Below are 17429 nucleotides of genomic sequence, written 5' to 3'. Positions count from 1 at the left end.
GGCTAGTTTTTTTTAGGGGTTGGTTACGAAAGTATTTTTTCCATTCATTTCTCCCATAGGGATTTTAAAAAAAGGCTTTGTTAAAGCATTATAAGCAATAAAACAAACCAATAAGCTACAACGAAAATAACAACAACATTGCAAACATTAAGTAGAAGAAAAAAAACATTTGGAAATCGGACAAAAATACAAGATTGTGAACTTATCAGCTTTAGTGAGGGAAAGAACTACAATCCCACGATGCATTGCGAACAGCATAATTAAATTAAAAAAGATGGATAAATATAAAACTATTCATTTAAAAATGTTGATTTTATATATATATATATATATGTATATATATCTAAACAATACATTTTAAGTTTATTGCAAAATATGCATATTGAAATATTTAAGTATTTTGAGAGCCTTCATGGTTAGTGGGCAGAGCTAACAAGCTCTTATGGTGCATTTACTCACAGCGCCTCTCTGATTGGTGGAATTTGCAGCACAGCATCATGGGTAATGTAGTTTCTCACCACAAATTCTGCTTTTAAACACTTTTATATAAAAAACTGAGTTGAAACAATGCGAAGCAGAAGCAAATACCATCGATTAACAGCCTCGTAGCTCACAGGTCGACTTTAAAGGTTTATAAGTTATTGTTAAAAATCAGTGTTTCTATGGAGAAAATGAATGGAGTGTATATTTCTGTTATAGATATTACGTGATTATTGACTGTGCAGGATTATTCGTATTCCTGCCTGATTCCCAGAGTCTCTTGGCAGTTTGAGCCTCAGGCTGAGTCACTCAGTGATGTAAACACGTGTTCGAGGCCCCTGTTGTTTGTGCATCTGTTGCATTTCCACTCTTTCCATTCGCTCGAGGAGGTGCGGCAGTGGAAGCTTTGAAAACATGCAAAACATCGACTGATGATGCCAATCCCTGTAGAGTTGGGATGTCAGGTTAGGGTAAAACCTGCAGAAAATAAAAAATGAATAAATAAATGAATAAATCAATCAAACTAATACATGTGGGAATAAATAAATCTAAACATAAATGAATGCAAAAATAAATTAAATTAAAAATAATAAAAATACATTAAAAAATAAAAGCAAAAAATAAATTAGGGGGAAAATAATACAAAAATTAATTTGATTAAAAATGAATCATATTTATTTTATCAAGTGGTTTATTGTTTTATTTATTTTCTTATTGTCACATTTATTTATTTATCTATTAATTAATTAATTAATGTATTTATTCATTCATTCATTTTTTATTTATGCAGGTTTGATCCTCCATAATGAGATCCTGATAACGTTTAGTATACCATAAGAAAAGGGTATTTTTTATATTCAACAAAAACTCAATTTCCCAGCAGCCCTCTTTGCAGTGACGCAATCGCTGCGCATGCGCCGTGTGGCGCGAGGGGGGCCGGGCCGTCGAGTGTTTATGCGCGTAATGGCGGCGATCAGGTTGTGATGAGCCACGGCGAAAAACACACATCCAGCGATCCAGCCCTCGATCAGTTTCCACACCGGCGACACGGAAGAACGTGAAAATGCAGATCACGCTGAAAACCCTCCAGCAGCAGACGTTTAAAATCGACATCGACGCGGAGGAGACGGTGAGAGACGCGCGCGTGAGAGGAGCGCGCGCTGCTAGCGGCTAACAGCTAACGGATTTCTGTCAGCGATGTCACTAAAACACAAGAAAACACTCCATTAAGCCACTCAAACACACCAGAATTATACTTATATACTTTTCATGATCACACTAGATGCGTTTATGTGCGCGCGCGGCGCTGTTTGGTGTTTACGGAGTTATGTGAACCGTTTTAGCATTAGCATATTAGCTGCTCGTAAAATGAGTTTTTACTTTAGTCGAAACACAGTCAAAGTTTTCTAATTAAGACACGCGATATTGCGATTACTTCAAAATCTCTGCAATGAACTTTTAAACGTCAATATGACCTTTTAAAAGGGCAAGGCAGACAATTAGTGGGTAATTTGGGTGTTTTAGCAAGTCATGCTGTGGTGTTGTAAATGGTTTAACGCGTGTTTTAAGTGTATGTGAGAGAGGTTCATATAAACACACTCTTCTATATACAACTATCTGTGTGTGTCGGGTCCATTAACATGATGTATGTGTTTTCCAGACATGGAAATGACAGAATTCGGTATATTTTGTATGAAAGTGCTTCACTATTGGATTGCTAACACGTTTTTATTGCTCTTTATCAGGCTGCTTTGATGGTTTCTTCTAGCTGGGGATTTTCCCATATCAGTTGGTTTAGTTTGGCATTGTCGAAAGGTCGCTGTTGCTGGCTTCATTGTAACCCAGTGACTTTTCATTAGCTACAGATTGTATTTCTGTGTTTTCTCATGTGTGCCGATAGTCACGTGACTGTGGCGTGATCTCAATCTATTGCTAGTCTTTGTCTTTTGGTCCCTGTTGTCCAGATAAAGTGTTAGTTCACCCAAAAAATTAAAATTACCCCATGGTTTAATAACTCTAAAGCTATCCTATATGACGTTCTTCTTTCAGATGAACACTCTGAGTTATATCAAAAAAATATCCTGCTCTTCCAAGCGTTATAATGGGAGTGAATAGAGAGATTTTGAAGCCCAAAAAAGTGCATCCGTCCATCATAAAAGTAATCCGTACGACTCCAGGGGTTAATAAATGGCTTATGAAGTGAAGAAAAATATCCATATTTATAACTTTATCAAGTATAATCACTGGCTTCCGGTAAAAGCCGTACACAAGTCTAGCTAGTTCTGGCAGAAGAGTGACCTCTGACCCGACACATGACCTCTGACCCGACGAGTGACGAATTGACGAGCGTGGAAGTGCAGAGGATGAAGAAAAACAACACCAGTTACGAATTACAAGTTTTAAATGAGAATTTTAAAGAGAAATGTGGGAGGAGCTTAAGTTAGTTTGAACCGCGAGAGCCGTCGACTCTCAGCTAAGCTTACGCTACTCCTACATCACGCGGCGGAGCCGTACGGATTACTTTTATGATGGAGGGATGCACTTTTTTGGGCTTTTAAAATCTCAGGCACTCCCATTTTACTCCCTTTTAACAATATAGATTGTTTCAAAGCAGCTTTACAGTGATAACACCTGAGCTGAACTGATCTGAAATGACTCTTGTCTTCTGTAGAGCTGCTTTACAGCTGAATTTGTCTTTGATTCTGTTATTCTCCTGTTTATTACTGTCAATCTGCTGTAATGCTGTATAAAGCGCTATAGAAATAAAACTGACTTGACTAATAGGGTGGATGTTTTGGGCGTTAATTTATTATACATTCATTTCATTTTTATCATCATTCATTTCATATTATTTATTATTATTCAGCTTGATGTGTTATTTAGAGTTGTATTTTTACCCATAAGCCCCTGAAAAAGCTTTTTTTAAACCAAATGACACATTTGTGCCCTTAAATAAGTCAGCTGGACCTGTAGGAAGGAAGACGCTCGCTGGGTTTACTTCTCACTTCCTGTTGATCAGGCCTTTTGGAACAGATTATTCTTAGAAAGCGTCTTTCCCAGGAAAGCAAAACCATAAATATGCAGTTTTTATTCCATATCTAACTCCAATAAGTTTTCTTTGTAGAGCAAACAGCGAATCGGATCTGACAGTATTATTCAGATCAATTCAGTTCAGTGTAAAGTTCATTGACAAGTGTCATTATTCAGATCAATTCAGTTCAGTGTAAAGTTCATTGACAAGTGTCATTATTCAGATCAATTCAGTTCAAGTTGTATTAGGGCTGCACGATTAATTGTATTATAATCGCGTTAACGATGTTTGCTTTTGTCGATGATTAAAGATAATCGTCACAATATTTGCACCGCTGATTAATTTTTTATTATTTTTATTATTATTTGACATTTGCATCATCTTGCATTGGTAACGAGCCTTCCCTTATTTCTTCTTGTGGTTGCCAGATGTCAGGAAAATAATTCCTCCGAATGAAGCTTTTCTCTTTAAAGGACACATTTTCTTCCCAGTGTTTTTACTCGATCTTCTCCATCTGGCAACCTTGCTTTCTCTGCGCGGATGGACTGACAACACAACAAACATGTGCATTTGAGTTCAGCGATGTTGATTCCGAAGTTCTTCCTGAATTAAAGGGTTAGGCCTAGTTCACTCAAAAATGAAGTTTCTGTCATTAATTACTCTCCCTCATGTCGTTCCAAACCTGTAAGACCTTCATATTTAGAACACAAATGAAGATGTTTTGATGAAATCCGAGAGGTTTTTGATCCTCCATCATTGCAACTTTAAAGGCTAAGAAAGTAAAGACGTCGTTAAAATGGTCCATGTGACTCCAGTGGTTCAAACTTAATGTTACGAAGCGACAAGAATACCTTTTGTGCGCAAAACCCCAAAAATATTGTTGAATAAAGTTGTTATTTTGGGTTTTTTTGCGCACAAAAAGTCATAACATTACGGTTGAACCACTGGAGTCACATGGACTATTTTAACGACGTCTTTACTACCTTTCTGGGCCTTGAAAGTTACTATTACATTGCAGTCTATGGAGGATCAAAAACCTCTCGGATTTCATCAAAAATACCTTCATCTAAAGGTGAACGAAGGTCTTAAGGGTCTGGAACGACATGAGGGAGAGTAATTAATGACAGAAACACTTTAAAGCTGTTTGCTGCTGCTAAATCTGCGAAAGAACCTGTAATAAATCCAAACATGAATCTTGGCCATATTGGTTGTGATCATGGTTGGTGAATGAACTTTGTGCTGCAATACAAAGTAGAAATTGTCAGTACAAATTAGCATTTTTAAAGCAATCTGAATCTGATTGGTCTGATTTGCAACTGAATTGCTTCTCATAAAATATCTAATGTGATTTACAAAGCACTTACCGAAACCATGCATAACCAGAAGTCATAAAAGTAAATAAGTAGCCTTCAATTAACTCAATTGTAATCAATCAATTTTTTGCATTAATTTCCCATGTGATGAAGCTATGATAGTTTAATGAAGTCAATAGCCAACGAGAATAATCGTGATTATCAGTTTCCCCATGATCGTGCAGCCCTAAGTTTTATTCTCATCCAATAGTGGAAGTGCAGTCGAATCGATCGGTAAGAGTTTTAGTCTGAATGATCAGATTAGATGGATTGGAATCGTTGTTTTGGATCCAGACTCGTTTACGCTGAACTAACGACCTGATGACCTGCGTAAAGCGTCATTAGCGTCGCAGACTCACAGTAGTTTTGTTTAAACAGGTTTATTTGCTGAAACCGGATCACAGGTTTGCGCTCTTTCTCTTCTCAGACTTTGATTTGTTTTTGTCTTTCACAGGTAAAAGCCTTAAAGGAAAAAATAGAGAGTGAAAAGGGAAAAGATGGCTTTCCGGTGGCGGGACAGAAGTTGATATACGCAGGTACGTCGTCTTTCTCTCTGCGTGTGATTGTGTGGCGTGTTTGGACGGCTGTTTCCAGCTGATAAGGATTCGTCCTCGCAGGTTTTGCTCTAAAATGATGTGAAATGCAGCGATAAAGTGTGTTTGTGCAGCGGCATCATTTGATGGATGACTGACAGCTGTCAGATTCAGACGCGAGACCTGCTGGCTGATGAATAACGTGACGTTCGTTTTCATTATCTTGTGTCCTACCACAGGCAAAATTTTGAACGATGACACGGCGCTCAAGGAGTACAAGATAGATGAGAAGAACTTCGTGGTGGTTATGGTAGCGAAGGTGAGACCTTTATAGAGTTTTGTGATGTGTTTGAGTCTGAAACATTCTGAATTATTAAAGAGGAATTTTGAAAACACAAATATCATTAATGACAAATTCCATTTGAGTCTTTTCCAAATTAATGTTTTCTGTTCTTTTTCTAGTTTCTGTTTTAATTGTTAAATTACATTTTAGTAATCAAAAAGCATGTCTAATTAATTCAAATCATGAAGATTATACAATTTACAAAACATTTTATTAAAAGTTGAACAAAAATAACGTTTTTGAGACCCTAAATTCTGTTTTCATTTTTCCCAAATTCCATGTGTTCTGTTTTAATTAATGGATTCCGTTTTAATGGTTTAATTAAATTTGAATAATCCAAAAAACATGTCTAATCAATTTCATTCATAAAACGTGAATAATTTAGTAAAATGTTTATAATAATAGGACACTGTGAAATGTTTCAAAAATGGTGGTGATCTAATGAAGGCATAAAACATTGTTTATTTCTTCCTAAAATGCAATGAAGTTAAAATATAAAAATAACTTTATTTTTTTGGTAAACAAAGTGCTGCAATGTTTGTTAATTTTTACCACTTTAGACTCTAGTCCTCTGCAGTTTGATTAAGTGATTGATTGATTTATTTTTAAATGATTTATTAATCCAAATTATGCCAATTCCTTGACATTCCATTTTATTCAGTAAATTCCATTTTACAGTTTGAACCTTTACAATTGAACATTCCTGCTGCTGTACCTTTAAGACATCGACATGTAAATGAGCTCTGTTATGATTGGCTATTTTCTGCTTACTGGTGTAATTCCCTGAACTGTAGATGATGTGTTAATGATAATGTGAGTGTGGATGTGTGTGTTTATATGAAGTATAATGTCATGTGTCTCCTGCAGCCTAAAGCGGCTCCTGCATCTTCATCTTCATCTGGATCCGCCTCCTCATCTGTTGCCACGGCATCCGGCTCCGCCTCCTCCATCACTACAGCGACGACCCCGACCGCGACCCCAGAAACCCCGACCCCGACCCAGGCCAAAGACGACAAACCCGCCGAGGAGAAACCAGCCGGCAGCACTGCGCCCTCCTCCACACCCGCCAGGTACACACACACACACACACACACACTAACCCGACCCCTAAACCTGCCCATCACAGAAAACTTTATGCATTTTTACATTTTTAAGAAAACACTTTAGTATGTTTTTAAAGCCATTTGAAATACGAGGACTCAGGAAATGTCCAGAACAAATTTCTGTCCTCATAAATCACAAAAACAACCTCACTCACTCACTCGCACTCACTCCCTCACTCACTCGCACTCACTCCCTCACTCACTCGCACTCACTCCCTCACTCACTCGCACTCACTCCCTCACTCGCACTCACTCGCTCACTCACTCTCACTCACTCACTCGCACTCACTCGCTCACTCACTCACTCACTCACTCGCACTCTCACTCGCTCGCTCACTCACTCACTCACTCACTCACTCTCACTCACTCACTCACTCACTCACTCACTCACTCACTCACTCTCACTCGCTCACTCACTCACTCTCACTCGCACTCACTCGCTCACTCACTCGCACTCACTCGCTCACTCACTCGCACTCACTCGCTCACTCACTCACTCACTCACACACTCACTCACTCGCACTCACACACACTCACTCACTCACTCGCTCACTCACTCACTCGCACACACTCACTCACTCGCACTCACACACACTCACTCACTCACTCGCACTCACACACTCGCTCACACACTCACACACACTCACTCACTCACTCACTCACCCACTCACTCGCACTCACACACACACACACTCACTCACTCACTCCCTCACTCGCACTCACTCACTCACTCACTCGCACTCTCACACACACTCACTCACACTCACTCACACACACACTCACTCGCACTCACTCGCACTCACTCACTCGCACTCACACACACACACACACACACACACACACACTCACTCGCACTCACACACACACACACTCACTCACTCACTCCCTCACTCGCACTCACTCACTCACTCACTCGCACTCTCACACACACTCACTCACACTCACTCACACACACACTCACTCGCACTCACTCGCACTCACTCACTCGCACTCACACACACACACACACACACACACACTCACTCGCACTCACACACGGGATGTTACACACTCAATTATTGTTGATTAGATGTGAATGCTGTTGCTGGATGAGTCTAGTTTCTCTTCTAAAACAAATAATCTGAGGAAGTTAAATAAATACAGGATGTAAACGTCACGTTGAACATTTTTCTGATGTGTTAAAGCGATAGTTCATTTATAAATTCACAAAGTCATTAACATTTTATTCTTTCCCAAATTCCATTTATTATTTCCCAAATTACATTTTATTCTTTCCCAAATTCCATTTATTCTTTCCCAAATTCCATTTATTCTTTCCCAAATTCCATTTTATTCTTTCCCAAATTCCATTTATTCTTTCCCAAATTCCATTTATTCTTTCCCAAATTCCATTTTATTCTTTCCCAAATTCCATTTATTCTTTCCCAAATTCCATTTTAGTCTTTCCCAAATTCCATTTATTATTTCTAGAGATGCACCGATTACAATTTTCTGGGCCGATTCCGATTTCCGATTTTTCATTAAGTTTGACCTGCCGATACCGATTTTAGCCGATTCCGATTTCATTTTTTCTAACCACTTTACAGCACACACAAATATTTATTTTATATCTTTTCTGTAATAGAACATTTTACAATTTGCATAGTTCACACACATCTAAAGTGCAGTGTTATGGAAGAACCATTTCCTTTTCACATTCAATATCCAATATTTTTTTATATATGTATTTAACAAACTAAACGGCTGCATGAAAACAGGGAATGGCAATAAAATAATATATAAATAAAAAATTAAATAATACAGCCTTGCAGTATAAAGATATTTCTCAAAGCACACACACACAGGCCTATTGCAATCACTTGTACAAACTGAATAATAAAACAAGTTTAAATGGGTACATTTTCTATAAATATTAGTCTTCGTTTTCTTTTCTGACATAGCCTACTCTAGTTCTTGTTAAAATACGCAAAGTCTGTGCATTTTGGGCACTTTTTTGGTGAAACCCTATTTAGGCTATTTTGTCCATCAAAAGTGTGCTTTCCCTTTAATTGAGCGTGAGCAAATGGACTCGGCGCCGAAACACGCGCTTCACTGCTCGCGACGCTCCTGCTTGACGCTCACGCGCTGCTCCTGCTCCCGTTGTGAATGCACTCATTGATTAACATGCACGCCGAAAAAAATACGCGCTTGCGGTCTGAACGGATGTAATTCACGAGGTTTTCTACATGTGTGTACCGTGTGCACGTGTGATGCTGATGTTGCGCGATGTTAATCATGCGGCGCCCGAGTGCATTTGACCGGCATAAAATCGGCATTTGTCAGACTGACCGGCCGGTCGCCGGTCACGGCCGATCACGTAAAAATCGGCCAATTCCGGTCACCAGCCGATCAATCGGTGCATCTCTAATTATTTCCCAAATTACATTTATTATTTCCCAAATTCCATTTATAATTTCCAAAATTCCATTTTAGTCTTTCCCAAATTCCATTTTAGTCTTTCCCAAATTCCATTTATTATTTCCCAAATTCCATTTTAGTCTTTCCCAAATTCCATTTTAGTCTTTCCCAAATTCCATTTTAGTCTTTCCCAAATTCCATTTTAGTCTTTCCCAAATTCCATTTTATTCTTTCCCATATTCCATTTATTCTTTTCCAAATTCCATTTTAGTCTTTGACAAATTCCATTTTATTCTTTGCCAGTCTTTCCGAAATTCCATTTATTCTTTTTCAAATTCCATTTTATTTTTTCCAAATGATCATTCTAATCAATCATTCTAATTTAGTCTTTTCCAAATTTCATTTGATTCTTTTCCAAATTCCATTCCGAACTAAATAAACACATGTACACGTCATGTTGAACATCTTTCTGATGTATTAAAACTCAAACATGGTAAACTGAACCTTAACAAGATTAATATTTTATCCTTTTCCTCTTTACAGTTCGGATTCTTCGCCAAATGCAAACATATTTGAGGAGGCGACGTCTGCGCTGGGTAAATCCACACACACACTCACACTCTCACACACTTACATCTGTGTGTTCTCGTGTCCAGTAATGCATGTGTCTGGTGTGTCTGGTGTGTGTGTGTGTGTGTGTGCAGTGACGGGTCAGTCCTACGAGAACATGGTGACGGAGATCATGCTGATGGGATACGAGCGGGACAGAGTAGTGGCGGCACTAAGAGCCAGTTTCAACAACCCTGACCGTGCCGTCGAGTACCTGCTCACGGTGAGAAACATACAGCAAACACTGACATTTAACCCTCAGAACAACTCTCAAAATTACCCAAAGCCCGAAAATTATATATATAACTTTTTTTATTTTTTATATATATACAGTGAGGAAAATAAGTATTTGAACACCCTGCTATTTTGCAAGTTCTCCCACTTGGAAATCATGGAGGGGTCTGAAATTGTCATCGTAGGTGCATGTCCACTGTGAGAGACATAATCTAAAAAAAAGAAATACAGAAATAACAATGTATGATTTTTTAACTATTTATTTGTATGATACAGCTGCAAATAAGTATTTGAACACCTGAGAAAATCAATGTTAATATTTGGTACAGTAGCCTTTGTTTGCAATTACAGAGGTCAAACGTTTCCTGTAGTTTTTCACCAGGTTTGCACACACTGCAGGAGGGACTCTGGCCCACTCCTCCACACAGATCTTCTCTAGATCAGTCAGGTTTCTGGGCTGTCGCTGAGAAACACGGAGTTTGAGCTCCCTCAAAGATTCTCTATTGGGTTTAGGTCTGGAGACTGGCTAGGCCACGCCAGAACCTTGATATGCTTCTTACAGAGCCACTCCTTGGTTATCCTGGCGGTGTGCTTCGGGTCATTGTCATGTTGGAAGACCCAGCCTCGACCCATCTTCAATGCTCTAACTGAGGGAAGGAGGTTGTTCCCCAAAATCTCGCAATACATGGCCCCGGTCATCCTCTCCTTAATACAGTGCAGTCGCCCTGTCCCATGTGCAGAAAAACACCCCCAAAGCATGATGCTACCACCCCCATGCTTCACAGTAGGGATGGTGTTCTTGGGATGGTACTCATCATTCTTCTTCCTCCAAACACGTTTAGTGGAATTATGACCAAAAAGTTCTATTTTGGTCTCATCTGACCACATGACTTTCTCCCATGACTCCTCTGGATCATCCAAATGGTCATTGGCAAACTTAAGACGGGCCTTGACATGTGCTGGTTTAAGCAGGGGAACCTTCCGTGCCATGCATGATTTCAAACCATGACGTCTTAGTGTATTACCAACAGTAACCTTGGAAACGGTGGTCCCAGCTCTTTTCAGGTCATTGACCAGCTCCTCCCGTGTAGTTCTGGGCTGATTTCTCACCTTTCTTAGGATCATTGAGACCCCACGAGGTGAGATCTTGCATGGAGCCCCAGTCCGAGGGAGATTGACAGTCATGTTTAGCTTCTTCCATTTACTAATGATTGCTCCAACAGTGGACCTTTTTTCACCAAGCTGCTTGGCAATTTCCCCGTAGCCCTTTCCAGCCTTGTGGAGGTGTACAATTTTGTCTCTAGTGTCTTTGGACAGCTCTTTGGTCTTGGCCATGTTAGTAGTTGGATTCTTACTGATTGTATGGGGTGGACAGGTGTCTTTATGCAGCTAACGACCTCAATCAGGTGCATCTAATTTAGGATAATAAATGGAGTGGAGGTGGACATTTTAAAGGCAGACTAACAGGTCTTTGAGGGTCAGAATTCTAGCTGATAGACAGGTGTTCAAATACTTATATGCAGCTGTATCATACAAATAAATAGTTCAAAAATCATATATTGTGATTTCTGGATTTTTTTTTTTAGATTATGTCTCTCACAGTGGACATGCACCTACGATGACAATTTCAGACCCCTCCATAATTTCCAAGTGGGAGAACTTGCAAAATAGCAGGGTGTTCAAATACTTATTTTCCTCACTGTATTTTTTTTTCCGAGTTTCGATTTGTACTGAATGTATTCGATTTGAATTTCGATTACGTGCTCATGGTGAGAAACACTGTCTTCATGCAGCTAAAAACACTGACGTGTGTGTGTGTGTGTGTGTGTTAGGGCATCCCCGCGGAGGGCGAGGGCAGTGTAGGAGCTGCTGACCCAGTGGCTCCTGTAGGTGGCGCTCCTCTTGTAACCTCGGGTCTCTCTTCACCGTCCAGTACCGCCCCATCACAGCCCAGCACAGGATCAGGCGGTGAGTGACACACACACACACACACACACACACACGCTCTGAAAGCACTGCGAGTCTGAGTCGCTTGTGCATAAATGTACATAAATAATGTGCATTTGAAAAAGCAACTCGCGTCAAACATCTTTCCAAACATGAGAAGCGTTTATGAACCTCTTGTTCAACAAAAGACATTTAATAACACGCTTTTCCTCCAGACTCACTTCATGAGGACAGCCTCCTGTGAGGTGATGAGCTTCTGACACAGAATAAGGCAGTCGTGTGTTTATTAGTCATGTTTAATTCGCTCCGTGCACAAAATGGCGACCGTTGATGTGCGAACTTGAGTGTGTGGGCCAGTACTTCCGGTGATCTGACAGAGAGACAGCGAGAGAGAGACAGCGAGAGAGAGACAGCGAGAGAGAGACAGCGAGAGAGAGACAGCGAGAGAGAGACAGCGAGAGAGAGACAGCGAGAGAGAGCGAGTGACAATAGTGACCGAGTTCAATTGCCAGAGATAATTTTTCACAATGAGTGTTTTTAGGATTCAAGAGAGGCGACTTGCCTTGACAGCCTCAGCACTTCATCGCTGTGTGCCGTTATCTACCGTTTCATCATGTTAAAAGAAGTCAGCTTTCATGCGTTCCCCGTTGCCGCTGTGGTACGGGCTGAGTGGATGCAGGAGATCCGGAGGGAGGACTTCAACCCGACCACATTTTTAAATGCATATAATTTTCAGTGTATTTCTCCTGTGCTTTTCCATGCTTTCTATTACTGCATTTATTGTGTGCAAGTGAGATGAGTAAAGATCTGTTTCATAAATCATTATCTGTCTGGTGTTTATAAGCAGCACATCGTCGCTGTCTGGCGGAATCCTCGTATCTCCAAAACCATTATTTTTCAGGAAATTAAAAAAACTGCATATTTTTTTAATTATTAAACATTGTATCGTTAAAGTTGGTATTATAACTTATATTGCTATCATATACTGTTGTATACCAACATTAACACAACATTTCCCCAAAACCATGTTTAATCGGAGATACGAGATTTATGACTTGGGAGCAGGGAGATACGAGGTTACGCTGTCATTGATTAGAATGGTACGGACACAGACGTCGCTGCTGCCAGCAGTGTTCATCAAAGTCTGCGGTCGCATTGAGCCTTTTGACAAGAGATAAGGCTTTAAGAGCTATTCATATCTAATGATTGTGGTTACATACATCTTCCTAAACTCTATTTTAAAGGTTTAAGAGCTATACGTGAAGCAGAACAAAAACCGATGAGGTAACTAGGCTGTCTAATAGGCGGAAATTTCTCCCATAAATAAAACCTGCTACTTGGGGTATTTTACATGCACAGTGCCAACTTCGAGTCAGTAAAATAATAATAAAAACAATAATTTAATGCTGGTATCCAAAACATTTATTTCAATTCAAGTATTATATTAGATACATTTTAAAACAATGCACACGTATAATAAGCCTAGTAATATTAAGCCTATAATACGTAGACATTTAAAATACATCAATAACTGATATCATAGTTTAACACAGATAAAATCAGAGTTAAGGCTTGCTTTACGTGTTGCTCGACGAGGACTTCTTATCGTTGCGACGTTCAATCCTGAGGAGACAAAATGCCGGATTATGCCGCGTAAGCTCCCGCCGCGGAGTGAAGAAGAGGTGGAGTTACGAGGATTCTCAGACAGTTGAAGTGTCCAATGGAGTTACGAGATTTGCTCTCAAGCTATTTTCAACACTTTAGATTGGTTAAAAATTTGTAAAAATAACAGAACCACGTGGGGACTGACCAATAGCATCGATTTGTGAAAAAATATGAAATTGACCAAATTTGGACATACGAGGTTTCCGCCCGACAACGACGACATACATTATTTTACTTCGTGTAAAATATACACAAACTTAACTATATTAAATTGTTTGTGGTACCTACAGTTAAAAATGTAAATGTAAAATATGTGATGATAATATTGATCGAGCAATTGATGTAAGTGAAAATATATGCGCAGATTTAGAAAATAGTATTTATGGAGATAAACTGTAGCCTATCACAGGGCAAACATGTGAATGTGTGAATACTAATGCGAAACCGGAAGTGTCTACCCGCACACTCACTGATCCGAAATCCAACATGGCGGCCACGTGCAACTAGCCTATCAAAGCACTCAAATCTTCTGTTCATTCAGCCACAGCGATGGGGGTTATCATACTTCTGCGGGATGTGTGTGTGAGAGACGCCCTCTGGTGTTCAGATGGAAATGTGTGTGTGTGAGAGACGCCCTCTGGTGTTCAGATGGAAATGTGTGTGTGTGTGTGTGTGTGTGTGTGTGTGTGTGTGACGCCCTCTGGTGTTTAGATGGAAATGTGTGTGTGTGAGAGACGCCCTCTGGTGTTCAGATGGAAATGTGTGTGTGTGTGTGTGTGTGTGTGTGTGTGTGTGTGTGTGACGCCCTCTGGTGTTCAGATGGAGCATTTACTACCGATCAGCCGCTGCACTGACAAACTTCACATAAAATAATCACACCCTTTGCCAAATCGTGCAACAGTTTCTCTGACTCTCTCCTGTGTGTGTGTGTGTGTGTGTGCAGCCAATCCTCTGGAGTTCTTGAGGAACCAGCCACAGTTTCTGCAGATGAGACAGATCATCCAGCAGAACCCGTCTCTGCTACCAGCTCTACTCCAGCAGATCGGCAGAGAGAACCCACAGCTCCTGCAGGTACACACACACACACACACACACACACACACACACACACACACAGATCATCCAGCAGAACCCGTCTCTGCTACCAGCTCTACTCCAGCAGATCGGCAGAGAGAACCCACAGCTCCTGCAGGTACACACACACACACACACACACTCTCACACACACACACTCGCACTCACTCACACACACTAAGTCAGAAATGACAAGGAGGCAGCTTCACGCAATACAATGTCATTGGAGACCTAAATGCGCTCTGTCTGTGTTTGCAATAGTGTTCTGCTGCAGATTATTGACTCTCCTGTCCAGTGTCATACATGAACCCTCAGCAAATCAGGGCTAAGCTTTTCTGTTTCTCTTGTTTTCACAGCAAATCAGCAGCCATCAGGAGCAGTTCATCCAGATGCTGAACGAGCCGGTCCAGGAGGCGGGGCAAGCGGGCAGTGGGGGCGTGGCCGGGGGCGTGTCTGGGGGCGTGGCTGAGGCAGGGGGCATGAACTACATCCAGGTCACGCCGCAGGAGAAAGAAGCTATTGAGAGGGTGAAACTCTTCAGCTTTAAGAACACCATTTTGTCTTTTAAAAGCACATTTTTTTTATTTTTTTTGTACATATCTTATTGGAATCTGATCATATTTAGCAAGTGTGCAAAAAATCACATGAAATTAGTTTCAAGCTACATTCATATGTGCTTTGAAATCACACGATTAAATGTTGCGTTGTCTCACAGAAAATAATAATATAATGGAGACATATTTGCATTTTACATTTGTAATGTTTTTACTGATTCTAATGACTTTCATGCAATTTAGTTTAAAGCAGTAGAGTTGGTCAGATATGTATTATGAAGGCAGTGTAGAATAATGAGTTTTTAATTAGCTAACACGTTTAAAACTAGTTAAAATGATTGACCTCAACAAGCTGTTGATCATCACACATCAGCCCACAAAGTTTATATCAGTGCTTTCCTGACTTCGTTTTTTTTCCCAGTCAGAGACTTAAGATACTTTTTAAAGTCATAAAGTCTGAATTTCAACTTTTATGTAATTAAACCGAGGCCCTTTAATTAAGGGAGAGCCACAGATGGAGGATCTGTGCTGGCGAACGATCAAAGGTGTGCGAGTCTGTGGTCTTATCTAACCTTTCCATGTTTCCTCTGCTTTTTCCTCAGCTAAAAGCTCTCGGATTCCCAGAAGGACTCGTTATACAGGCTTACTTTGCTTGTGAGAAGAATGAAAATTTGGCTGCAAACTTCCTTTTACAACAGAACTTTGATGATGATTAGAGGAGGAGTGGCGCCCTGATCATTTCCCCCTCTTAAGTTTTCCTTTTCTTTTTGAATGATCATTTTTGGAGAAGAAAATCTATACAAATACACACTCACTCACTCACTCTCTCTCTCTCTCCCACACACACACACACTCTACATTTTACACACTGGAAGACATGAGCACGTTTGGAGATCGTTTGAACATCACTTGTTCGTCTCCAGTTGCAGAAATCAGTAAAAGCCTCTTTACTTCATCTAACATTTGGCCGTGTGATACCTGTTTGTTTTTCATTTGTTCTTTTTTTTTATGACCAATAAAGAACATTGTTTTCTCCATTGTTAGGACATGTTAGCAGGTTCAAGAGGCTTGTGGAATTTGTTTTCCTTGAATTCAGAATCAGGATTGATCAGGACTTTTGGTTTAATCATATTATCATCGTCCCTGGTCAGGATGGTGTTGTTTCTTCTATTTCTTCTCGCTCTTTCTTCCATTCACTCACTCAAGTTGACCAATAATAGGGATCCCAAATACTTAAACTGCAGTTTTAAATAGCAGTAAAGATTTTTAAATAAGCAAATGAGTTATATAAGATTGTTTCCTCTCTTTATGAAAGTATCAGTAAAGAATATCGGCTCTTCTTGTGGATTTTTTGAGTAATACTGACAAATGCAGGCCTTTCATATACATTAAGAACCATTAAAAGCATGTATATGACTTACATCGTTTGACATAGTTTGGACGTCAATATCACTATACTGTAATTTTTACAGGGAAATAAATGTTTTCGACGTAAATACGGATTACCCGTTCTTGATCTTCTGCTGTTTATGTCGTTAGGAGCTCATTTGTGTTTTATTGCATTAAAAATGGCGAATGAGAAACAGATGAAGCTGTATACACATCTGAAAGACCCTTACTACACACGTAATGTCTTAAAACTCAAATAGACCATATTCAGAATAAAGTTATGAGCAGAAATGGGCATAGAAATTAGCCCTGTCAGTTCCTTTTTTAGCCGTTTTAATGGGTGGTGAGTTCGCAGTATTTTACATAATGCAAGTGAGTTTTTCACTTTAAAAAATAAATAAAAATTATACATTTAGTGTAATTGTATGAAAAATCATGTCGCAAATGTCTGACTGAAACATCACATGAACAGAAAAGCCCGCGCTTGTGACCGGAATGGCGGGAAATCCTGACATTTAAAAATATTAGTAGCCTACAAACGGCGAGATAACGTGAGCGATAACAACTTTAAAATGGACATTACATAGAGGTAAGTAAAAAAAATGCGATGTATAATTCAAATATTACAACAAAATATGCTGAGAGCTAAAGATTAACTTCAAAGACAGTTGGTAGAGAAGAAATTTAGATATTTGGTCAGTTAGACCCGATGTCTCAA

The 17429-nt window shown here is 39.7% G+C and overlaps 1 protein-coding gene across 2 annotated transcripts; it reads left to right on the top strand.

Moving 5' to 3' along the window:
• The first annotated feature begins 1371 nt into the window (after positions 1–1371).
• On the top strand, positions 1372–16361 carry rad23b (RAD23 homolog B, nucleotide excision repair protein). Of its 2 annotated transcripts, none has more exons than XM_084137813.1 (10): positions 1372–1609; positions 5318–5399; positions 5636–5715; positions 6607–6809; positions 9783–9835; positions 9944–10071; positions 11915–12050; positions 14638–14765; positions 15125–15295; positions 15925–16361. In XM_084137813.1, the coding sequence occupies exons 1-10, from the start codon at positions 1544–1546 to the stop codon at positions 16036–16038; spliced, it is 1161 nt and encodes a 386-aa protein (XP_083993939.1). In that variant the 5' UTR covers positions 1372–1543; the 3' UTR covers positions 16039–16361. The 2 variants fall into 2 exon arrangements, 1 of the variants encoding a protein (XP_083993939.1); XR_014609340.1 differs by having other exon boundaries at positions 1393–1609; positions 14638–14886.
• Positions 16362–17429: the final 1068 nt, after the last annotated feature.

Source organism: Abramis brama, assembly GCF_963993115.1.
Source record: "Abramis brama genome assembly, chromosome: 15".
NCBI classification, from domain to species: domain Eukaryota; kingdom Metazoa; phylum Chordata; class Actinopteri; order Cypriniformes; family Leuciscidae; genus Abramis; species Abramis brama.
This window is presented reverse-complemented; position numbering and strand designations above follow the sequence as displayed.